Source organism: Chlorocebus sabaeus, chromosome 9, assembly GCF_047675955.1.
Source record: "Chlorocebus sabaeus isolate Y175 chromosome 9, mChlSab1.0.hap1, whole genome shotgun sequence".
NCBI lineage: Eukaryota > Metazoa > Chordata > Mammalia > Primates > Cercopithecidae > Chlorocebus > Chlorocebus sabaeus.
In genome coordinates, this window is record NC_132912.1 from 86,611,693 (window position 1) to 86,638,320 (window position 26,628).

Here is a 26,628-nt window from a genome sequence, read left to right on the forward strand (position 1 = left end):
GCCTCAATTTCAGAGCCTGCTATTGGTCTATTCAGGGATTCAACTTCTTCCTGGTTTAGTCTTGGACACTCTATGTCTTTTGATTAGAGATCTTAATCCTTTTATATTCAATGTTATTGTTTATAACTAAGGACCTATTGCTTCCATTTTGTTATTTGCTTTCTGATTGTCTTATGGTTTGTCTTCCTTCTTTCTTTCTTTCCTGTCTTCCTTTTAGTGAAGGTGATTTACTCTGGTGATATGATTTTCTTGACTTTTTATTTTTTATGTATCTGTTGTACCTTTTTTTGGTTTGAGGCTATCATCAAGCTTGCAGATACTATCGTACAACCCTTTATTTTAAGCTGATAACAACACTTGCATCAACCGACAAGAAAAATAACTAATAAAAACTCTGTACTTCATCCCCCTGCTTTTTAACTTTTTGTTGTTTATATTTATACCTTATTTTACTGTCTATGTCTTGATAAGTGGTTGTAGTTATTATTTTTGTTTCATAATTTAGTCTTTCTACTTAAGATAAGAATATTTTATACACCACAGTTACAGTGTTATAATATTCTGTGTTTCCTGTGAACATACTATTACCATTGAGTTTTGTGTCTTCAGATGATTTCTTATTCCTCATGAACTTTCATTTTTTTATTGAATAACTTTCTTTAGCATTTCTTATAGGACAGGTCTGGTGTTGATGAAATCCCTCAGCTTGTATTTATTTGCCTGGGAAAGTCTTTATTTCTCCTTCCTGTTTGAAGGATATTTTAACCAGATATACTCTTTAGGATTTTTTAAGTATGACATGCCACTCTCTCCTGGCCTGTAAGGTTTCTGCTGAAAAGTCTGCTGCCAAATGTATTAGAGCTCTATTGTATGTTATTTATTTCTTTTCTCTTACTCCTTTAGGGTCCTTTATACTTGACCATTGGGAGTTTGATTATTAAATGATTGAGCTAGTATTCTTTAGGTTAAATCTGCTGGTAGTTCTATAATCTTTTGTACTTGGATATTGATATCTTCCCTAGGTTTGGGAAGTTCTTCATTATTATTCCTTTGAATCAACTTTCTACCCCTATCTTTTTCTCTGTCTCCTCTTTAATGCCAATAACTCTTACATTTGCCTTTTTGAGGCTATTTTCTAGATCGTGTAGGCATGTTTAATTGTTTTTTGTTCATTTTGTCTCTTGCCTCCTCTGACTGTGTATTTTGAAATGGGTTGTCTTCAAGCTCACTAATTCTTTCTTGGGCTTGCTCAATTCTGCTATTAAAAAACTCTGATGCATTCTTCAGGTTGTCAGTTGCATTTTTCAACTCCAGAATTCCTTCTTGATTTTTTAAATTATTTCAGTCCTTTGTTAAATGCCTCTGATAGAATTCTAAATTCCTTCTCTGTGTTTTCTTGAATTTTTTGAGTTTTCTCAAGACAACTATTTTGAATTCTCTGTCAGAAAGGTCACTCTGTCTGTTTTCCCGGGATTTGTTTCTGGTGGCTTGTTTAGTTCGTTTGGTGAGTTCATGTTTTCCTGGATGATATTGATGCTTGTGGATGTTTGTCTGTGTCTGGGCATTTAAACATTGGGTGTTTATTGTATTCTTCACAGTCTGGACTTGGACTTCTTTGTATTCGTTATTTGGAAAGCTTTTCAGGTATTCAGGTATTTGAAAGGATTTGGATGTTGCTAAAGATGTATGTGCTTTAGGAGGTACCACAAGCCCAGTAACACTGTGGTTCTTGGCAGACTCTTACTACCTTAATGGTCTTGGATAAGATCTAGAAGAATTCCCTTAATTACCAGACAGAAACTCCTGTTCTTTCCCCTTACTTTTTCCCAAACAAACAGAGTGTCTCTGTTTGGAGCCACCTGGAACTGGGGATGTGGTGACACAAGCACCCCTGTGGACCCCACCCCTGAGACTGCACTGGGTCAGACCTAAAGCCAGCACAGCACTGGGTCTTGTCCAAGACCTGCTGTAACCACTCTGGCTACCACTTAAGTTTGTTCAAGGCCATGGGTCTCCATAATCAGCAGGTGGCAAAGCCAGCCAGACTTGTGTCTTTCCCTTTAGGGTGGCAAAATCCCCCAGGCCCTGAACAGGTCCAAAGGTGCCATCTGGAAGTCAAAACCTTAGAATTCTACCTGGTGTTCTCTTGTACTGTGGCTGAGCAGGCACTCAACCTATGAGAAACAGTCCTTCTCCACGAGCAGAGGAGCCTTACCCTGCGCCACTATCAAAGACCCTTGGGGAGTACTGCCAGGCTACCACCAATATTCACTTATGGCCCACGGCCTCTTAAGTCAGCTTGTGGTGAATATGCCTACCCTGGCAGTAAAAATATCAAATATTTGCTTTAGCTGCAGATGTAGCCTTTTATGACTTTATATGCAGAAGCGTAAAAGAAAGAAAATAAGTCAGTAAAGACAGACAATACAGAAATTAAGAGAGGAAAAAAAACAGCAGATTGCTAATAATATGAGAAATATGAGAAACAGCAACTTGGACAGCAAATAGAAAGTGTCTAGTAGTGGAAAACAGAACTGGTAACAGGCAAACAATCAACCATATACCCACGTAAAATTAGGTATCGGCTCCATAAACCTCAAGGTATTATACAGCAGCCATATAGCTAAACAAGGATAATGCTAATGCTAGACCATATGACAGAAACAACTGAAGTCATTCCACCCATTGTCTTATACTGTTTGTGTCTTCTCATAGAGCGTGCATTAGCTTTAGTATGGTAAGGACTGGTATTTGCTATATACACATTTTTTTTTTTTTTTTTTTTTTGAGACAGAGTATCACTCAGTCAGGCTGGAGTGCAATGGTGTGATATCGGCTCACTGCAACATCCGCCTCCTGGGTTCAAGCAATTCTCCCTTCCTCAGCCTCCCGAGTAGCTGGGATTACAGGTGCCCGCCACCATGCCGGGCTAATTTTTATATTTTTAGTACAGACAGAGTTTCACCATGTTGTCCAGGCTGGTCTCGAACTCCTGACCTCAGGTGATCTGCCCGCCTCAGCCTCCCAAAGTGTTGGAATTACAGATATGAGCCACTGTGCCCAGCCTACATATCATTTTTAAAAATATGATCAAGTTGTAACTAGTTAGAACTTTCTGCTTATCTTCTAAATAAAAACTGTTCTGTAGGTTTTGCCTGTGATTCCAGAAAATCAAAAATTTTATCATCTTTTTCTCTTTATTTTTATTTGTGTGTGTGTGTAGAACTTCAACTTGTCATTAAATTTACAAATTTACCAGCAAGTTCTTATCTTCCTAGCATGCTTATTAAAAAGATTCCTTACATCTTCTTGGTAGTCTGCTAAAGCAGAAATGGTTTCTGTGATTATTACAGACTCTAATGTAGAAAATAAATAAATAAATAAATAAAACATAGTTTTCTCCTGTTAGCTGTCTGTACCTTCAGTTATAATTTTATTTGCTTGATACATGGAAACAAATTACAGGCTTTATGAGTATAACCATTTATTAAAGTTTGTCTTAAGAAAAAAATCCACAATGTTTTTCAAGCTGTAAACCATGACATTCAGAATATTCTTCTGAAGCATTAAAACTATTTTTCATTAAGACCAAGAAAAATTTTTACCAAAAGAAACAAACTATTATGGGTTTTAATGATACAATTTTTCAACTACAGGGGAGGATATATTTCTTTTTGCTAATGCTACCCTCTAGTGGAATAATGGGCAACAGAAAAGAGCATGGTTTTGGAGTGCTGAGTGTATCCTTAATTTAACTGCAGAATAGAACATTTGCACAGAAGCCGATTTATGTATATTTTTCTTCAGATGTCCCTGAGCATAAATAAAATTAACTATTGATTATGCTTGTTGGCATTGCATTTCAATACATTTCTCCTCTTGAAATAATGCATTGTGGAAAAACTGTATGCAACTAGCTGCATTTGTAGCCACAATAAAAGATTATAACCCCAAAGTATGTACAACGTGTCATTAAAAGAAATACTACTACAATAACGACGTTAATTTATTCTTCATCCTGTCAACAGAAAATAAAGGGGGAGGAGAAACAATCTTTTCATAGTCTTCAGTCATTGACAGCCTTAGGTGTGTGTCTAGTCAGTTTGTGAATCCACTGTAATTTAAGTTAGAAGGTGAATCCAATTAATACTTACCAAGCAAATAGAAACTTCATTGTATTCAACACTGTGAACAACTGTGTTGACATAACTGGAAAAGTATATACATTTTGTTTGTTTGTTTGTTTCTGAAGAATCAAGTTTTCCAAAAAGTACCTTGTGACATTAAGGTTTTAAATTTTCCCTGAGAGTAATAAAGAATAAAATGTATAAGAACATAACGAGCTCAGTGGAAACTCACACATGGAAAAATTGCAGCGTTGGGCTCCTTCCTTTCTAACCTTCAGAAGTTACAATTTAGGGGTGCTACAGGATTTCCACACCTTTAGTTACCACATCCACTCATTAAGTTAATTGACACTCTTTGAAAGCGCACAAAAAAGTGTGAATGCTAATGTTTTACATATTTACCCCCTGCATGGAACCTCAAGATCAATACCCTTCACAGTCCTCATTATAGAGAACCAAAGCTTCTAGGTTCATTTACTTATTCAGATTCTAAAGTCCATAATTTATTTTAAAAATCTTTTTCATAGAACAGATTGTGAATACTATATTCCAAAACAGAAGAAATGGTGTCTTTTATTTTTCAGTTTTGTGTACAGTTCAAGTTCTCCTATTGGAGTATGCAGGTTTATTCGTATTGACTACTCAGAACCCAACTCTATGGTTAATGTAAAAGGAAGGACTGTTTGATAGTAAGAGATAATTATTCTGACTTCTTTGCAAAAAGAGAAGTTTACGATCTGTTAATTTATGTATTCCCAACCTAATACTGTACAGGAAAATTGTTGTGTCTAAGCAAATATCAAAGAATATGTAGAATTTTTTAAATTTTGTTTTTACTAACAAGTGAGAAAAAGGTGACTTGGAGGGGAAGAACAGATAATTAACAAATTTAGGTTTCAGATCAAATATGTTTGACCTACACGTCCCAAAACACTCTAGGGGGGTAAGGATTATTAAAATATTATAAATAAATAAATCTGCCATATGAATAAGCATTATTTATTGATAAAAGATAATATATAATTGTCTATAAAAGATAAAATGATTCAGAAAAAAATGGTTTTGCTTTCAGGGGACTTGATTTATTATTTTAGCTCTGACAAATAAGTAGATTAATTTAGTTAAAGTCACTAGCTTATCTGCAGATCAGTATTTTTACTAGCTTAATGGCAGTTAAATGACACAAAGACAGGGATATCTTTTCCTTTTGTCACAACAGTATCTTCACTGAAGTGCTAAATACCTGATGAAAATGGGAAATACCTGATAACTATTTATTTCATGAACTTGACAATACATGAGTAACAATGTATATATAGCTCCAAATTGGAAAAATAAAATAAGATACATATAAATTGCTCTGAAAAAAATTCAGTAAATTAACATTGTTTTCTGTGTATAAATATATCTAAAGTGTCATTATTGTAGTGCACTGCAGAGAAAATCTCCTTTTATCATGTAAAATGGCAACAAAGGATATTTCTCAGTTTGTAGCTGAAATGTTCTAATCATAGTATTATGTTAAATATCTAAAATAATTTACATAGCTACAAAAACATATAAAGAGCATTTTTTAAAAAATCCTTTACTCCTGCTTCACAGAATGTAGCTTTTAAAGAAACTTGTTCTTGTTTTCAAATGTTAAAATGTTACCACTTACCATTAGAAGTTCAAAAAAATTCAAGGGTCACTTCAGTCTCCAAAAGGTATGTTTTTGAGGGTGAAAAGCTTTATTCCAGGGGAATGGCCTTCAGTTGGTATCCGCACATTAATATTGTATGAGAACTCTGGCAGTTTCCTCCGAGGTGCCAGTCTGAAGTGAGAGTAATGGAATTGAGAGGATGGAAGGCTGACAGTGGCAAATGAGTTGTGTGATATGAAGAGTGGGAGTCAATCTAGTAACTGTATCCCTAACCTGGTTTCAACGGAAGTAATAAACCCTTAATTGTGTTTTACAGGATATGAATGATTATCCTCCTGTCTTTAGTAAACGAATATACAAAGGGATGGTGGCTCCAGATGCAGTCAAGGGTACACCTATCACAACAGTTTATGCTGAAGATGCAGACCCTCCTGTAAGTAGAAGGCATTGATTAACATTCTGAACTGTACTGAGAAAAATCCTTAACACTCATAAATGACCCAATCACAAGACAGCAAAAGTAGTCTCTGTGAATTTCACCCTATTTATTTGTACATTTTATGTTATTTTGCTTATTTCTTCCAGAGGCACAGAGCGTATTTCAAATGACTATTATTGAACCTAGACAATAAAGTATATGCTTTTTGTTTTTCTAGAATGCACAATGTAGTATTTACTAATTTATCTAACAATGATAAATATAGGTAAAAAGAATTGTCTACATTTGTAAGCTTCACTTAATCTGGATATGTTTTCAATTTATGTATTTTCCATTGTATGCATATATGACTATTTTGTTAGCAAACTCCAAATCAACACATCACATAAAACTTATATTGAATATGTTTATTTTGGTAAATTATAAAGCTTAAGATTGCTTATAGAAAATAAGTAACAGATTCTTTTATCATACAGAACTTTACTTCTTTTGAGAATTCCAAATTATCTTTCAAGGCAAGGTTTTTAATTATTGTTAGAGCAGGAGTGATAAAATACCATATAGAATTAATAGTATACATATAAAAAATGCTTTCTATAAATACCTTGAGTGTTTTATAAATATTAATTATTATCCTAAGAACTGAATGATGACTTAAATTTTTCTTTGAGTGTGTAGGCTCACACTGTAAGTTGGTGGCTGACAAATTTTAGAAAAATACAAATAAAAGTTAAATTAACTATTTTAGAAGAGTAAGAAAATAAAATCCTGAATCTTATAATTTAAAAGTTCTGTTTTCTATTGCTAATATAAATAGTATTTCTTTTAATGCTTGTATTTAATTTAATTAAAGGTGAATGGCCATCATAACATTTTTCAACTTCAATTTGGACAAGTCTTTATAAACTCTACTGTGACTATAAGGAACAAAAATATACTAATGTTAACATGAAAGTGGTGGGCTTTAAATCAGAAACTCCTTTTCTTAAGTGTGTTAAAATGTCTTTGAAACTGCTTTATTGTGTTTTGGGGTATATGATAGGCAAAATTTCATAGACTTGAACCCATCAATAAAGATGGTGAATGTGAAACTGGCAATTTGTCTGTTTTTTAAGTACATTGTAACATGTACAATATACTTTGAAATTAGGAATATGTATTCAATTTTATTCAACATATGTGTTTTTAGCACCAACTATATACTGGTCATTGTGGTAACCAGTTTTTGCTCTCAAGAAACTGAAAATTTTATAGAAAAGACATAATTGCAAATAGAAACCATAGCATTCTGTGATAAATAAGTATAAGCAAACACAATACTCACATACATTTTTTAAAATTTTTCATCAGCACAGAATTTAATATAGAGTTTAACGGCATTAACGATGAGAGACTAAAAGTAGTGATATTTTTCACCTACATAGGACAGACCTCAAAGTCTTCATATAGACAGTAAATTTCTTACTTCCCTTTTGGTACTAATGACTGTGGTGCCTGGCTTGGCATTCAGAGCAAGCCATAAAGGTGCAGAAAGTTGTCTTGGTCTGCTGTCTGTTCTATAAAGAAGATAAATTACTTATCGATAGTATTTATCTAAAGAGAAAGCTCTGTTTTTACACTTTGAAGCCCTTTTAAATAAATTTGCCAGATTTAAATTTCATGTTTCTTTGGAAGAAGTTTTCAGTTTTGCATTCCCAGTAGTAATTTTTAGCACTTAATAATTGATGTTGGCCTTTCATTAGATAGAAAGTGGATACCAGTCATTCAATTGACATACTGAGTCTATTTACTTCAGTTGAGTATATATTTATCAGACTCAGTTTTCCCCCTTGAAATACCAACAATCTTTTGATATAGCTATGAGCAGAATTGAGGTTTTGAATCGTTGCTGCAAATTCGATCCCTTAAGTGAGCATAGTTGCAATTTAGTTGCACCTGCACGAATCCTAAATTAAAGCTCAATTCCAGGAACATTTTTGAAATTACTATATTACATAATTTTTTTAATATTATGCTTGATTTTTACCCTTATTTTATGTTGGTACCATAAAGACAGAATAATTATTATTCGGATAGGCTTGCCAAGTGTTTTCTACTCTGTTACTGTTATAAATGTTTATTAGTTAGAAGAAAATAGTTTCAATTTCATGTTCTTCAGGGATCTTGTGCCACTACCTGGGGCTGTAAGTATCTATCTTAACACTGTAGGTTTATTTGATAGTCTCTCTTCCGAACTAGAATGTAAGGTCCTTGAGGACAGGAATCAAAATTTATTTCAGTTTGTATTCCCATGTCTAACTCTAAGCCTGCTACTTACTAGTCTGCCAGGAAACATTTGCTGAGTAATAGGTGACTACATAAATGGTTATTCTGTATTCTTCAGGACTGACAAAATGTGCCAGATTTTCAGAAATTTAGTTTTATACTACCCTAGAAAAAATTCTTAATATCTCCAAGACTTAGTTTGGCCATTTAAGGGCTATGAAAATTAAATGATTGATGTATATACATGCTCAACCAGGCTTCTGAGCCGCATATATTAGGTATTACTATTATTAACCAATAATAATTTTCATTTCTAGAGGTTGGCCACATCGTTTTCAAAGCATTCTCTTTCTTTTGAGTGAAGTGAGAACCACCCATTTTAAACTATAAAATGACACCACTGAAACTTTTTGAACTATCAGAGAAACTGGAAAAACTCTGAAAGCCAGAGAGAGCGTTGTTGTTGAATATAAATTAAGAATTATAAAATACATGTTTTGCAAAACCGAAGTGCTCCAGAGGGAAGAAAAACATATTCCAGGAACTTTTCCCCCTACTGAATTAAAGCTGAGAGGATCTGTTTTCTCTACCTTGCTTTTGTGACAGCGTTGACATTATGTAGTTCACATGGGACGTGGATAGTGAATGACTGATCATTTTGGAAATTAAAAATGACTAACCTATTATTTCTTTTCACCACAGATGTCTCATTCCCAAATTTGACAAAACAAAACTGCAGGTGTAATGTTTATTTGCATAGTTTTATCCTTTTTGAAACTGCTTTTATGAGGAGATTTGGGGGAACAGGGTTAAATGGTGACAGAATAGTGTAGTGTCCTTTGTGAGTATGTGAACATGGACTAATTGGGATAAATAAATAGGGTTTAGATTTCATCTTCATTTCATCTCCAAGAAGTGAAGCATTATTCATACCATTCCTTACATTTGATATATTTTAGGAATTTATAAGGTTCTTATTTAAAGTAGGGTAGTAATTGGAACATGTTTAATATGAGTAATTTTGCCCAACTTTCATATATATGCATTGTGAGAATTATGTAGACATTTAAGACTTCTTTTTTCAGGCTTTGATTCTGATTTATGAAATAAATATGCTCCATAAAACTTCTTACAATTTTTAATAGTTATGGACTTTAAAATGAGTTCCCAAATACTTAGTATTCTCACTATACTTTTTCAGAAAGTATACATATAAAGATAAAATCATTACAACTGTGAAGTATTTTATTTCCCTCTGTTGAGATTTTGAGAGCTATTGTAGCCTTTCAGAGTTTAGATGAGCTACCTGAGGAATTATTTGCAAAGGGGTTTTAACACCCATCTGTCAAGGGTACTTCTGTTGATTTGTAGAGAATAATAATAATAATAATAATAATAATAATAATAATAAAAGGCCAGTTCTTCTTTTCTATAATGTATATGTGTTTTATTAAAATGTCATGATGTTACCCAACATGCTATGTAATTATGGACATCTCCCAATGCTTAACCCTCCAAATAGTCATTCAGTTACAATCTATTTGTGGAGAGTGTTAACAGTAGAAAGAAAGTCATCTTTATCTGTAATTTGCTGCTTGCTTGGTTTCGTGTGCCATAGTTAAAACTATTCAGGACCAAGAGTGTTATAAAAATATATTTTTCTTTCCAGATAATATAATTTTTCTGTATCATTTTCAATTGATATCACTACTGATCTATTTTTCATGACTCACCACATACTGGCTTGTGTTATTCTATATTGATTTAGGTTATTGCTAGCAATGTAACAGAAACTCAGATTTTTAAGATCAGCAGCTGCTAACTATGATCTCTCACCCAGGAGCATGAGGAGGGAATATACACAGCTCAGTGCTGTTGTTGCTTTTTTCCCCCTTAACATCGAAACTGTTAGGGAAATAATCAAGAACTACTTTTACTGTGAATGTCAGCTTGTGAAAATTGACATGATATAGTCCCAGCCTGACTCCCATTGGTCTCAAATACTTAATTAGAAAGAAGGCACACCATGAAACAGTTGGGGCTTGATCTTTAAAATGGCAATGGAATAGAATTAGATTTGAAAGTGTAAATGGGTATAAAAGGGAAGGGAATTATAAAAGGGAAGGGAATTATATTTCCTAGGCATAATAATTTATGGTGCCTTAATTATATTTCCTAGGCATATTTACAACAGCTATTTATATTTTCCATATTTAAACCTATGTATGACATACAACACTCCTTTTATATTCTGACCCATCCACTCTTAACCTCTTCATTTGCTGCATCTCTTAGTTAATTATGTCTTCAATTTATTGAGGATATACACTTTGTAAGTTCTTAATGAAAAATGATTATTAATAATACTTGAAATTAATATTAGAATTAATAATTCAGATGTAAATAATGCTCTTTTAATTTAGAAACTATCATACTTACCAGAGCTAAAGGGCATTTTTCTTTTGTTATAAATGGAAATGTGGGTAAAACGTGTTTGTTTCATCCTTTACAAAAGTGTCCTTCAGATCCCATAATCTATTACTAAATAAAACTAAAATCTAGCCTGAAAAATCTCCATACTTACATACTTACCAGGTAAACAAACTAAAAGCCTAACTTTAGTAGTATGTTTCCCTGTAACAACAGCTTAGTCCCAGCCAATCCCAGTAGCTATACTTTAACCACTCACAGACGGCCAACTGTTTAAACTTTGTTTAAATAAGGCAAATGCTGAGCTGTAACCAATGCAGCTGTTTCTGTATCTCAGTTTTGGTTTTTCCATATCACATTTTTTTCCCCATAGATGTTTGACCTTGCAACAGTGCCAAAGTCTCTATGAATTTTCTTTGATTCTAAGGGCTGGTTTGCAAATCAATTTTTTTTTTTTCTTTTCTCAATTAAACTCTTAAATTTGTCTAAAGTTTTTCTTTTAACAGTATCAATCATTTACATATTTTGGGGGTAGGGAATCAGAATATACCTCACAGAATCTGGGTCCCAATATACTTTGAACAAGACAGGTTTCCAAGAAAATTGAGTGAAATATAATAGGCTTTCTCTGGGACTGGCCCACAGACCTCCTTTATGGTTTAAATGATATTCTTTATTCTGAATGTCTTGCCAGAGGAAATGGAAACAGACCCTCTGAAAAGGTATCATGGCTTCTCATGACCTGGATTCTTGGCCTTAACACCCTGCAAGTTAAGCCACTCATAATTCCTGGTCTTATCTTTGTCCTCTTTGCAATTCGTTCATTTTCTTGCATGGTGACTATGTTTGGACGGTTGCCCTACAATCAAACACAGACCTAACACAGCCTAGACACTGTGTCACAGCCTGACACATGAGGTCAATTTTGGGACAAATTAAATTTGATATTATTTCAAAAAATCTATGTGCAACTATCTATAGAATGATAAAAATTGGCACTCACACCCTCCCCTATCCCCTCGGCTTCAGGTGTGGAGGATGGAGGCTGAAAGAGCTGTACCGTGGGGCTGGCAGAAACCTTATCTGTTGCTCAGTTATCAAACCAAGGAGTACATGAAACCTAACTCTGAAAGGAGGCCAGAGGCAGATGGCAGCGTGAGGCTAAGGTTGCCTTCACACAGATCGGCAACTCCATGAGGAGGACCCTATAGATGATAGGTATTGAGTTGCCGCAGCTAGTTTGATCTGATGTGGGGATGATGTGGTTGCATTTAAAGGGCCTGGGATGGATCAGGCAGAAAATATCAGACTAAGAGCTTAAAAAAGAAATGTGAACACAGGAGTTACCTGAATTGAGGTTCAAACTCTGAGAGTAAATCCATTCTCCAAGAATGGAAACATAATCAGATAAGAGACAAACCCGGAAATAGACTCTCAGAATTTGGGGATACATCAGGGACTGATTAGTGGAAAGAGCCAGAGAAAGTAAAGACCAACAAGATGGAAAGGAAATCTGCTAGTGATGCAGTACAGGTGAAAAGAAATTTTCAATGGAGAGAAGGAAATGAATGGTGAAAAACTTTGCAGACAGGGCAAGGACAATGAAATTTAAATGAAGGACCATAGTTCTGTTGATTAGGAACCCATGGGCGGCCTTCATGGTAAATGGCCTCTGGTCTCCTGATGCTGCCTTCTTAGTCTTTTAAGTTTCATATGTCTGAGTCATTTGGGGATATGACATTTATTTATAACTCACCTTTTTGTTTTTAACTGTGTAAGTGCATTTTCATTCTTTGAAGAATTAGTCACGTACATTTTCTTTAAAAATAATTTATGGTGCCTTTATATTTCCTAGGCATATTTACAACAGCTTTTTATATTTTCCATATTTAAACCTATGTATGACATACAACATTCCTTTTATATTCTGACCCATCCACTCTTAAGCTCTTCATTTGCTGCATCTCTTAGTTTATTTATGTCTTCAATTTATTGAGGATATACACTTTGTAAGTTCTTATATGACACTTTTTTTTACTTATGCTTGTAAAACTTGAAAGACTACTAGAGTCTTGGGTCAATTTTTTTTTCCCTTTAAAGCTATATACATGATGTTTCACTATTTTTTATTATTTAATAAATTATAAAATGTGAAGCCAAATTAATTTTTCTTCATTTTTCAATATTTTATCTTTATCTGCTTATAAAAATCTCCATTTTTATATTAAAGTTTTTTACTAGTACATATTTATTCTTTCTTTGTATGAATTGTGTCTGGTGTATGATGGCCCCTCATATGCAAATTTATGTAGTTTACCAGCTCAATAAAATTTTAAATGGTTTCAAGATTGTGGGCTCAGGAGCAAGAATGTCTGGTTTCAACTTCAGAAACTCCCACTGACTAGCCCTGTAGCCTTGGTCAAGTCACTTAATTCACTGTAACCCTCAGTTCTGGCATCTGGAAAATGAGAACAAAAATAGCACAATTAAAACTTTATACCCTGTGAACAGCCACTCCTTATGTCCTCTTTCCCTTAGCCCCTGACAACCACCTTTGCTTCTCTAAGTTTGACTGTTTTAGATATCTGATGTAAACGCAATCATGCGGTATTGGTCCTATTACTGGCTTAGTTCACTTAGCATAATGTCTTCAAGATTCCTGCACATTGTTACAAATGGCAGTACTTCCTTCTTTTTAAAGCTGAGTAATGTTCACTTGTATGCATATACCACATTTTCTTCATCCATTCATCTATCTGTGAACATTTCGGCTGTTTCCACATCTTGGATATTCTGAATAATGCTTCAGCACACATGAGAGTACAGATAGATATCTCTTCAAGATCCTGATTTCAGATCTTTTGAATAAATTCCCAAAAGTGGAACTGCTGGATCATATGGTAGTTATATTTGTAATTTTTTGAGGAAACCCCATACTGTTTCTCACATTGACAGTGCCATTTTACATTTCCAGCAACAATGCACAAGTGTAGCAATTTCTCCACATTCTTGCTTTTTTAAAAATATTTTTTTAAATAATAGCAATCCTACAAGGCATGAGATATCTGATTGTAATTTTGACTTTTATTTCCCTGATGACTAATGATGTTGAGCACGTTTTTATGTACTGTTGGCCATTTGTATGTCATTTTTTTTAAGTGTTTGTTCAAATCCTTTACCCATTTCTTAATTGAGTTATTTGTCGTTTGTTTTTCTGATATTGTTCTAAGGATCTGCTTTCCAACATTGTGACTATAGTTAACAATACTGTGTGATACACTTAAAAAATTTGTTTAGAGAGTATATTTCATGTGTTCTAAAAACAAAAGAAATATTTTATAGGGTTGCTCTGAGGTTGAAATGATGTAATTTATGTGAAACAGTTGGTGCCTATCATATAGTAAATAATATATATTAACTATCATTTCTTATGTTTACTCTGACCTTTTTCATGCTTTAAGTCTATGAGATCTGTCATCTATATTAATATTTTGTGATCTGCTTCCTTCTCTTTGTGCTTCTCCCCTGCATTCTGGAAAATCCTGTAAAGGTTAGAGGTCCAGGAACCGAGCATAAGTTGTAGAGAAGAAGGGGGTGGCATAAGGTACTGGGGAGTCAGGAAGGTGCTGTGCCTCTGAAACATGACCATGACAATTTTTTCCCAGCTCGATCTTTTCTCGGGGTGTGTTTATAATCTAAGGACTGGACCTGAGTATTCTGTTTCGAAGTTTCCGTTTGACTAGACTACCATTGTAGCTAAATGCTACAGCTTGTTTGGCTTCACACCTGGCTGTTTCACTCATCATGATAATGCAGAGCGCGCCACCCCATCCTCTCTCCAATCCCAAGCCATCTTTACTACAGAGTCAAGTAAGTTAAAAGCATTCAAGACAATGCAATTGTCAGGAACATTATCTGTCACATTAGGAACTTTCTAACGTATCACAGAGATTCCTATACAACTGTGATCATTAGTTACTGTGAAGTACCCTGTGAACTTCTGGCACGGCAGGATTTGATTAACACATAGCAAAAAGAATGAAATGTAAGAACTTAGTGCTCAGTGAAAACAGTGAGAAAAAGAAAGCAATACCATTACACATCTTTTTTTTTAAGCACCCAGTAGCATCTATAGGTTTTCCTACAAAAATAATTCTTAGTAAACACCACCAAAATCTCACTGTTCTACAATGGCAAAGATCAATATTTTTATTTATGGGTCTGTGAGGCAGCTAGGAATTGGCTGACTTTGACTGGGCTCATGTCTATTCCACATACCTCTTTCTGCAGGGACGCATGGCTAACCAGGCCTGCTTTTCACGTGATAAGAACAGAATCCTAAGAGAACTTGCCTAACCACATGATGACATGTAAAGACGGCTCCCATGTCACAGTTCTTCATGTCTATTGACCAAAGCAAGTCACATGGCCTAGCCTAAAAAAATCAGTAGAACAGGAAGTGGAGGGAGAAGGGGATATTTGCTAAACTATAATAAAATGTACCATAAATGGTCTACTTAAAAGATACTCCTTAAATGTATTAAAAAGATTGCCACTGGTGGCAAAGAGAGGTAAGAAAAGAAGGTATGAAAGTAAAAGGAGAGAAAGAAATGAATAAACAAATATGCCTTGACGACCCATCAATGATAATGTTTCATAAACTATAGATTATATTTAACTCAAATATGTGCCCTTGAGATCCAAACAATAAAAATTCCTCAAGATTTACTATATGTTTGTGCATTGAATATTATTTAAAGAGCTTCTATTATATAAGAGATGCTAGATTAAGCAATAAGGGAAAACTGTCACGGTTCCAAGCCTCAGTATTTCAAACTTAAAAGAATAAAAGTTAAGTCAATCAAATAAGGCCAGCCGCGGTTGCTCACGGCTATAATCCCAGCACTTTGGGAGGCCCAGGCGGGTGGATCATGAGGTCAGGAGATTGAGACTATCCTGACTAACACGGTGAAACCCCATCTCTACTAAACATTACAAAAAACTAGCCGGACGTGGTGGTAGGCGCCTGTAGTCCCAGCTACTCTGGAGGCTGAGGCAGGAGAACGGCTGAACCCAGGAGGCGGAGCTTGCAGTGAGCGGGGAGCTTGCAGTGAGTGGAGATCTTGCCACTGCACTCCAGTCTGGGGAACACAGCGAGACTCCGCCTCAAAAAAAAAAAAAAAAAGAAAAAATTTTAAAAACTAAAGTTTTTTTTAAAAAAAGAGAAAAGTATTTAGAAATGTTTAGGGTTCTGTGAAACCAGATAAGAGGGAGCATGATTGTATCTAGAGAGTCAAGGCAGGTTCTAGAAGTCATTCTGAGCTGAGATCTGAAGGTTATGCCAAGACAAAGTAACGCAACAAAAGAATCAGGCCCTATGAGGAAGAACAATAAGTCAAAAATCCAGGGCCATTTTGTTTTTCAGGAGGATGGAGAGGGAAACCTAGTTGGATCCTGCTTAATCTGGTAGATTGTGAAGACAGTATTAAGAATTGTTTTATCCCAAGAAAAATGGAAGGGCTTTAAAGCATAGAAAATGGGGTCACCAATTACTAGCTCAGGTAAGATTCATCTCTTAAGTTCCTTTGACTACATGAATTTTTTGTATTAGGAAAGTCTGAAGGTGTGCCAAATGACAACTTCATAAACTTAACTGTGTTTATACTTACCTGGCAGGGGAGATACCATGATCACGAAGGTGGTTTTCCCAGGGCGAGGCTTATCCCTTGCACTCCGGATGTGTTGACCCCTGCGATTTCCCCAAATGTGGGAAACTCGACTACATAATTTGTGGTAGTGGGGGACTGCGTTCGCGCTTTCCCCTGGTGTTATTGTGATTTAAATAATAGATAAACGCTAGTGCTTCTTGGGGAAAAAAAAAAAAAACAAAAAACTTAACTGTGTTTGAATAAATATATTTTACAAGGAATGTGTTATCTGATGCCTTTAAGGGTCGAGTTACAATTACCTTTGAAAAGCACATTTCCCAAAACATTTAGTGGTAAATAGCCTTAAAGCAAATATTTTTTACAATCTTTAATAGCTGTGTCAATATCCTATCTATAGAAACTGAACTATACAAACACCTTATATTAAGTGTCAAACTGCATAAGGAACTTGCCAACATGTTGTCAAAACATAGTGATCATTCCAGATGTTAAAAACAGGGAAGAGGGAGGAAGAAGTAAAAAAAGCATATGACTTTCTTAGTGGTTACATGAAGAGTTTGGCCTGCTGTTTCTTTTTTTTTTTTTTTTTTTCCTATTTTCTCCTTTAAGGATACCTTGACATCCAGTTAAATTCACTAAAATATGACTAAGTCACATGCCTGCAAAATATATATATATATATATAGTGTGTGTGTGTATATATATATATATATAAAATACACGAGTTAAACACAAACACCAACACTAGTGACAGTCAATAATTTTCATAAACTCTACAGATGTTCACCAAACCTGTGTATATATGTAGATACCCATATATATGTATGTATACATATATGTGTATCACCCATATATATACACATATATACATATATATGTGATACACATATATGTATATCTACATATATATGGGTATCTACATATATACACACATTATATGTATATATGTATATATATGTATATACATACACACATATGTATACACACACACACCAAAAAACCACTTTGTAGTAATTCCTTTATAGTAATTCCTGATGTTAAATCATACTGGGGAGATTTTGTGAATTGCATTGTTACAAAATAAATCAGAGTAGTTACTTCAAAGACTTTGGGAAAAATAATTTTGCAAACCCTGTCGGGGTAAAATTTTTGTGTTCTTGAAAACAAATTACTTAATGTTTGTTTTTAATGATAATAGAAAGTTTAGTATTCCCTGATACAATGTGATGGCTATAATTATGAAGAAATTATGAAGGAAACGATGTGAGCCTGAATAAGTAATTTCTTGATAATTATGTTTTTAAGAAAAATGACTAAATCAAGATGTCCCCTGATATTAAGGACCTAGTTATTTGGGTCCATTATATTCTCATTGAAATTCCCCAAGTTTTCAAGTTTGAAACATCCTTCATACAGGTATGCAATTACCTTCTGTAGTAATTAATTATATTCTCACTATAATTAAGCTGAAACATATTGTGTTTAACACTATAAGAATAGAAATCAAAAGTAGAAAACATGCTAAATAATGAAGAAAATAACTGAAATCTTATTATTCTATTTTCTTCGTGTAAATTTATATTTATTCTGCTATATTAATTATTCCCACCTTATTATTGTGTAGAATTATATCACATTTTGATTTTAAAAATCTAACGTGAGCATCATCAATGCAGGATTTGTCTGCCATGTATTATTCATATTAATACAGATATAAGTAAATATTCATATTTATAATTATTGAATTCTACACAATTCAAATTTAGCAGATAAAAAGACATCACAAAGCTGATATCATTCTTTTCATATTTTGGAAACCGCATAATATTTAAATGTTACCTCCTACCCCCAATCATATTTAGAAATATACCTAAGTCATGAACCAAAAAAAAATTGATTCCTTCATAATAGATGTCATAAATCATGTTCTTCCTGAGTGCCATTAGGTTTGGTGAACATCTGTAGAGTTTATGAAAATTATTGACTGATATCACTAGTGTTGGTGTTTGTGTTTAACTCATAAACTTATATTGTACAGCAGTTAATTAACTTCTTTAAACCTTGTATCCATATAGGAATAAGAAGACCTATTTCGCTGGATTACTGTTTGGGCTTAATGGAGAATGACACACTTAGCTTATGTGAAGCACATTGATATTAGTTAATTTTTCCTCTTCTTTCTCCTCACTTCCAGAGTGATAGAAAAATACAACTTTGCCTCTAGTTTGGTATAGTGCTTACATCCTTATCAACTGTAAACTTTAGGACATTAATGCCTGAACTCTTGAAGTAATTTTGATGTCATCTATGGCACTGTAATATTTGAGAAGAAAGTTTTCATGAAAATATGCTTATAGGGTCTTTAGAATCCCACACATTTTTAAAAGATACATATTTTAATAAAGTTCTTACTGAAAATTAGTAAGACTTTTTGATTAAAAGACAGCTTTTAATTTATATAACTTCCTACTGATACTTGTCTACTTTTACCCCTTGTTCAAAATCCTAATAAAATTACGGTTTTTTTTTCTTTCTTTTTTTTGAGATGGAGTCTCACTCTGTCACCCAGGCTAGAGTGCAGTGGTGTGATCTCAGCTCACTGCAACCTCCAGCCCAAGGGTTCTAGCAATTCTCCTACCTCAGCCTCCCAAGTAGGTTGGATTACAGGTGCCTGCCACCATGCCAGGCTAATTTTTTTGTATTTGTAGTAGAGATGGAATTTCACCACGTTGGCCAGGCTGGTCTTGAACTCTTGACCTCAGGTGATCTACCCACAGCCTCCCAAAGTGCTGGGATTACAGGCATGGGCCACCACACCTGGCCTAGCTTATCATTTAATACTCAAATGATATACTAAGTTACACTAACACAATTACTGTGCTCTCTATGAAGTAAAATATACTTAGTGTATTTTGTGATTTGTGAGTGTCTGCAGTGAGTTATAAAGTCTGCTTTACTATAAATCTTAAGATCTGTTCTCTAGTTGTAACACCTCCATTGAATAGCACCACATGCTTCCTTTTCACAGTTTTAATCAGAAATTTTGGGAGATAATTGTGTTTTTATGTGTACCTTCTGTCTCTCCAACCCGTCCAATTGTGAGGCCCATAAGTACAAAAGCATATCTGTGTTTCTCATCTTTGCCCACCAACTTAAGAGACAAATATGAGAAGCTGTAAATGAGAAAATGAACAGATATTTATGGGTTATAAATTGAAAACTTCCCAACAATTTATCCACATTCTTAGGTAAATGAATTCTTAGAGGACAATATGGTTTTGCTGTGTCCCCACCCAAATCTCATCTTGAACTGTAGTTCCCATAACTCTCACGTGTAGTGGGAGAGACCCGGTGGGAGACAATTGAATCATGGTGGGGGGTTACTTCCATGCCCTTCTCATAATAGTGAGTTGGTTCTCACAAAATCTGATGACTTTATAAGGGGTTTTTTCCCTTACTTCACTCTGCACTTCTCTTTGCTGTCGTCCTGTGAAGAAGGATATCTTGTAAGTTTCTGTCATGATTGTAAGTTTACTGAGGCCTCCCCAGCCCTGCAGAACTATGAGTTAATTAAACTTATTCACTTTATAAATTACCCAGTATCTGGTATATTCCCATAGCAGTGTGAGAATGGATTAATACAGTAAATTGATACCAGGTAGAGCAGCACTGCTCCTGAAAATGTGGAAGTAACTGTGGAACTGGATAACAGGCAGAGGCTGGAACAGTTTGGAGGGCTCAGAAGAAGACAGGAAGATGTGGGAAAGTTTGGAACTTCATAGAGACTTGCTGAATGGCTTTGAGCAAACTGCTCATAGTGATATGGACAATAAAGTCCAGGCTGAGCTGGTCTTAGATGGAGATGAGGAAGTTGTTGGGAACTGGAGGTCACACTTGCTATGCAAAGAGACTGGCAGCATTTTGCCCCCGCTCTAGATATCTGTGGAACATTGAACTTGAGAGAGATGACTTAGGGTACCCGGCAGAAGAAACTTCTAAGTGGTGAAGTGTTCAAGAGGAAGCAGAGCATAAAAGCTTGAAAATTTTTTAGCCTGATGATGCAGTAGAAAAGAAAACCCATTTTCTGGAAAGAAATTCCAGTTGGCAGAAGAAATTTGCATAAGTAATGAGGAGTCAAATGTTACTCACCATGACAGTGGGGAAAATGTCTGCAGGGCATGTCAGAGACATTCACAGCATCCCCTCCCATCACACACCCAGAGGCCTTAGAAGGAAAAATGGTTTCCTGAGCTGGGTCCAGGGACCCCCTGGTGTGTGTAGCCTCAGGACTTGGTTCCCTGCATCCTGGCCACTCCAGGCAGGCTAAAAGGGGCCAAGGTACAGTTCAGGCCATTGCTTCAGAGGGTGCAATTCTCAATGGTTGCAGCTTCCCTGTGGTATTGGCCTGGCTGTTGTAGAGCAGACAGACAGTAATTGAGGTTTAGGAACCTCTGCCTAGATTTCAAAGGATGTATGGAAATGCCTAGATGTCCAGGCAGAGGTGTGCTGCAGGGGCAGAACCCTCATGGAGAACCTCTGCTAGGGAAGTACAGAAGAGAAATGTGTGGTGGGAGCCCCCACACAGAGTCCCACTGGTGCACTGCCTAGTAGAACAGTGAGAAGAGAGCCACTGTCTTCCAGTCCCCAGAATGGTAAATCCACTGACAGTTTGCTCTCTGTGCCTGGAGAAACTGTAGGCATTCAATGCCAGCCATGAAAGCAGTCAAGAGGGGGCTATACCCTGCAAAGCCATAAAGGTGGTGCTGTCCAAGGCCACGGCAGTAAGAGGTGACAATGTGCTAGCAGCCCTCACTCTCAGCGCCTCCCTGGCCTCCGGCCTCGGCGTCCACTCTGGCAGCGCTAGAGGAGACCTTCAGCCTGCCACCGCACCGTGGGAACCCTCTCTAGGCTGGCTGAGGCCGGAGCTGCCTCCCTCTGCTTGCGGGGAGGTGTGGAGGGAGAGGCACGGGCAGGAACCAGGGCTGCGCTGGAGGACCAGTGTGAGTTCCAGTGGGTGTGGGCTGGGCGGGCCAGCACACTGAGCCACGAGCCAGCGCCTCCGGCCCAGGGCGGCGAGGGGCTTAGCACCTGGGCCAGCAGCTTGCAGAGGTTGCGCTGCATCCCCTAGGAGTGCCAGCCCACCGGGGCTGCACCCCGCTGCACTCGCCAGGCCCTAGCTGCGTCCCCATGGGGCAGGACTCAGGACCTGCAGCCCCCCATGTCTGAGCTCCTTCCCCTGCCCTGGGCTCCCAGGCGGCCTGAGCCTCCCGGATGGGTGCCGCCCCCTGCGCCGTCGCGCCGGGTCCCATGGACAGCCCAAGGGCTGAGGAGTGCAGGCCCGGCTTGGGACTGGCGGGCAGCTCTACCTGCAGTCCTGGTGCAGGAGTCACTGGGTGAAGCCAGCTGGGCTCCTGAACTGGATGGGGACTTGGAGAGTCAGCACTCTGTGACTCTTGAGTCTAGCTCAAGTATTGTAAACGGACCAATCAGCTCTCTGTAAAATGAACCAATCAGCCCTCTGTAAAATGGACCAATCAGCAGAATGTAGGTGGGGTCAGGTAAGAGAATAAAAGCAGGCTGCCCGAGTCAGTCAGCGGCAAGCCACTGGAGTCCTCTTCCACATCCTGGAGGCTTTATTCTTTGACTCTTTCCAATAAATCTTGCTGCTGCTCACTCTTTGGGTCCATGATGCCTTTATGAATCGTAACACTCACCGCGAAGGTCTGCAGCTTGACTCCTGAAGGCAGGGAGACCACGAACCCACCGGGAAGAAGGAACAACTCCAGAGGCGCTGCCTTTAAGAGCTGTAACACTCACCCTGAAGGTCTGCAGCTTCACTCCTGACAGTGAGACCAGGAACCCACCAGAAGGAAGAAGCTCCAGACATGTCTGAACGTCTGAAGGAACAAGCTCCGGACGCACCATCTTTAAGAACGGTAACACCACGAGGGTCTGTGGCTTCATTCTTGAAGTCAGTGAGACCAAGAACCCATCAATTCCGGACACAGCAGCACACCTCTACCATCAGTGAGACCTGGATATAATATGGAATAAAAGAAGATCATTTGGGAGCTGTAAGATTTAACTTTCCCACTGGATTTTAGACATGCATAGGGTCTGTAGCCCCTTCATTTTAGTCAATTTCTCTTGTTTGGAATGGTGTATTTACCAAAAGCCTATATCCCCATTGTATCTAGGAAGTAACAACGCTTTTGATTTTACAGGCTCATAAGCGGAAGGTACTTGCTGTGCCTCAGATGAGATTTTGGACTTGGACATTTGGATTAATGCTGGAATGAGTTAAGACTTTGGGGGTCTGTTGGGAAGGCATGATTGTGTTTTGAAATGTGAGGACATGAGATTTGAGAGGGGCCAGGGTGGAATGATGTGGTTTGGCTCTGTCCCCACCAAAATCTTGACTTGAACTGTTTTTCCCATAATCCCCATGTATTATACATCTTGGCAGCTCATGGTACACATACGCATAAGTGTTACTGAAATACCAGGGGTTTGGTCTAGGATCAAGCTTGTCAAACCCATGGCCCATAGGCCACATGCAGCCAAAGAGAGCTTTCAGTGCAGCCCAACACAAATTCATAAACTGTCTTAAAACATGAGATTTATTTGTGATTTTTTTAAAGCTTTCAGCTGTCATTAGTGTTAGTGTATTGTATGTGTGGCACAACATAATTTGTCTTCCAATGTGGCCCAAGGAAGCCAAAAGATTGGACACCCTTGGTCTAGGTCCTGCTGCTGACTGCACAGAAAGCCAGTCACTGAGACAAAAAGCATTGCCGGGATTGGGTTTGCTGCAGCCCAGGAGATGGGAGGTTAATGTCAAATCCATCTCCCGGACTAAAATCAGGGGTTTATACTGCAGAGAAGAAATGTAACTACATGCAGGAAAACAGGAATTTGGGAGAGATAAAGAAGATGAGTTGGTGAACAGGAAACAGGTGGTCAGTTAGACAGTCATGACAGTGAGGGGTCTTGTATCTCATTGTCCAGATGCAGTGCTCTAGGAAGTTTCAGTTCCTTGATACTATCTGGGAGGCCTGATGGTTGCTGTCCTTAGAAAAGAACTCAGATAAAACAAATGTAGCTGTCTCAAGTTTTAAGACTGGGAAGGTTAATTTGTGTGTGTTTTTTTTTTTTTTTTTTTTTTTTTTTTGAGATGGAGTCTGGCTCAGTCGCCCAGGCTGAAATGCAGTGGCGCGATCTCAGCTCACTGCAAGCTCCGCCTCCCAGGGTCACGCCTTTCTCCTGCCTCAGCCTCTCAAGTAGCTGGGACTACAGGTGCCCGCCACCACGCCCGGCTCATTTTTTTGTTTTTGTTTTTGTTTTTGTTTTTCCTTTTTTAGTAGAGACGGGGTTTCTCTGTTTTAGCCAGGATGGTCTCGATCTCTTGACCTTGTGATCCTCCTGCCTTGGCCTCCCAAAGTGCTGGGATTACAGGTGTGAGCCACCACGCTCGGCCGGGAAGGTTAATTTCTATGTTCATTTAAAAGACACCATAAATATCAGTTATATGGGACAATTGAAATCACTTGTAGTATTCATTTAACAAATTATTATTGCCCTCTTAAATAATGCAAATCAGAAAAAATCTACTCACAGCTCACAGATGATGGACAGAGACAGGCTGCAAAACCATACACAATTATATATGTAACATAATTTCACGTAAGAATATGTACTATGAAGACAATAGTTACAGACTCAGAGTGGTTTATGGATGGGTATATGCAGAGGAGTTGGTGTCATTTGAGACCGGAATGTTAAAAGAGGCTAATGATGCAAGAATGTTACAGGCAAAGACAAAAGCAAATGGAAAAGCCTTGAGGTAGGAAGGAGTTTGGTGTTTAATAAGGTCAACATGGATGAATTATTTTTAAAGAACATGTGGAAGAAGGGGATATGAGATGAACTCCATCTCCCTGTAAGCTTTTTCATTTTTTGTACTCTCACGACTCAGTAATTTCTATTCAGTGAACGTGTTAAATGAGTGAATGAATGAATGAACCCCACATTACCTAGGGTTAAGCATGGTACTATAAATCATATTAGCAAAGCAAAAAGAATAACGCTGGGAGCATCACACTACCCTACATCAAACTATATTATTAATACAAGGCTACAGTAATCAAAACAACATAGTACTGGTACAAAAACAAACACATAGACCAATGGAACAGAATAGAGTTCTCAGAAATAAAGTCACACATTTACAACCATCTGACTTATGACAAAACTTAGAAAAACAAACTATAGAAAAAAACTGCCTATTCAATGAATGGTGCTGGTGTAACTGGCTAGCTATATGGAGAATAATGAAACTAGGCCCTTCCTTCAACCACATACAATTTTTTTTTTAAATAAGAATCAATTACTTAAATTTAAGACATAAAACTATAAAAATCCTAGAAGGAAACTTAAGAAATATCATTCTAGACATTGCTCTTGGCACATAAGTTATGACTCAGTCACCAAAAGCAATTACAACAAAAACAAAAATTGATCAGTGGGAACTAATTAAACTAAAGAGCTTTGGCCCAGCAAAGAGACTATCAACAGAGTAAACAGACAATCTGTAGGAGAAAGTGTTTATAAACTATGCATCTGACAAAGGTCTAATATCCAGCATCTATAAAGAACTTAATTTGACAAGCAAAAAGCAAACACCCCATTAAAAATCAGAGGACATGAACAGACACTTCTCAAAAGAAAACATACAAGCAACTAACTAACATATAAAGAAAAGCTCATCACTAATCATCAGAGACATGCAAATCAAAACCACAGTGAAATACCACCTCACACCAGTCAGAGTACTGATTATTAAAAAGTCAAAAAATAACAGATGCTGGTGAGGTTATGGAGGAAGCAAAAAAAAAGCACTTATTCATTGTTGGTGGGAATGTAAATTAATTCAGCTACTGTGGAAGGCAGTTTGGAGATGTCTCGATTAACCTAAAACAGAATTACTATTTGACCCAGCAGTTCTATTAGTGGTTATATAACCAAAGAAAAATAAATTGTTCTACCAAAAAGACACGTGCACTTATATGTTCATCATAGCACTTTTCATAATAGCTAAGACATGGAATCAATCTGAGTGTCTATCAGTAGTGGATTGGATAGAGAAAATGTGGTACGTATGCACCATGGAATACTATGCAAACGTAAAAAAAGCATGAAAGAAGTGAGAGGTGAAGCCAGCTGGGCTTCTGGGTCGGGTGGGGACTTGGAGAACTTTTCCCTCTAGCTAAAGGATTGTAAAAACACTACTCAGCACTCTATTTAGCTAATCCGGTGGGGACCTGGAGAACTTTTCTGTCTAGCTAAAGGATTGTAAATACACCAATCAGCGCTCTGCATCTAGCTAAAGTTTTGTAAATGCACCAATCAGCACTCTGTAAAAACAGACCAATCAACACTCTGTAAAATGGACCAATCAGCATTCTGTAAAATGGACCAATCAGTGCTCTGTAAAATGGACCAATCAGCAGGATGTGGGTGTGGTCAAATAAGGGAATAAAAGCTGGCCACCAGAGCCAGCACTGACAACCTGCTCAGATCAGCTTCTACCCTGTGGAAGCATTGTTCTTTCGCTCTTTGCAATAAATCTTGCTGCTGCTCACTCTTGGGGTTCACACTGCCTTTATGAGCTGTAACACTTACCATGAAGGTCTGCACCTTCACTCTTGAAGCCAGCAAGACCACGAAGCCACCACGAGGAATGAACAACTCTGGATTTGCCACCTTGAGGAGTTGTAACACTCACTGCGAAGGTCTGCAGTTTCACTCCTGAAGTCAAGCGAGACCATGAACCCACTAGAGGGAAGAAACTCCAGACACATCTGAACATCAGAAGGAACAAACCCCGGACGCACCATTTTTAAGAACTGTAACACTCATCATGAGGGTCTGCGGCTTCATTCTTGAAGTCAGCGAGACCAAGAACCCACTGGAAGGAACCTATTCTGGACAAAAAAGCATGCCCTTTGCAGCAACATTGATGCAACTGGAAACAATTATTCCAAGTGAATTAACGCA

The 26,628-nt window shown here is 37.1% G+C and overlaps 1 protein-coding gene and 1 non-coding gene across 7 annotated transcripts in view; both read left to right on the forward strand.

Annotated features, from left to right (window-relative positions):
* Positions 1–26,628, forward strand: part of PCDH15 (protocadherin related 15) — a 1,804,329-nt gene that overhangs the window by 1,612,095 nt on the left and 165,606 nt on the right. For 5 of the 6 annotated variants that reach the window (XM_073019143.1, XM_038008761.2, XM_038008762.2 and 2 more), the window contains one exon: positions 6,086–6,202. In XM_073019143.1, the coding sequence (XP_072875244.1) occupies positions 6,086–6,202 (117 nt within the window). Of the gene's footprint in view, positions 1–6,085; positions 6,221–26,628 lie in introns of those variants that run through there. The other variant, XM_073019145.1, reaches the window with a different exon arrangement.
* LOC119628204 (U1 spliceosomal RNA) lies at positions 16,565–16,728 on the forward strand. The gene has a single exon (XR_005244508.2). It is a non-coding gene; the product is annotated as a U1 spliceosomal RNA (small nuclear RNA).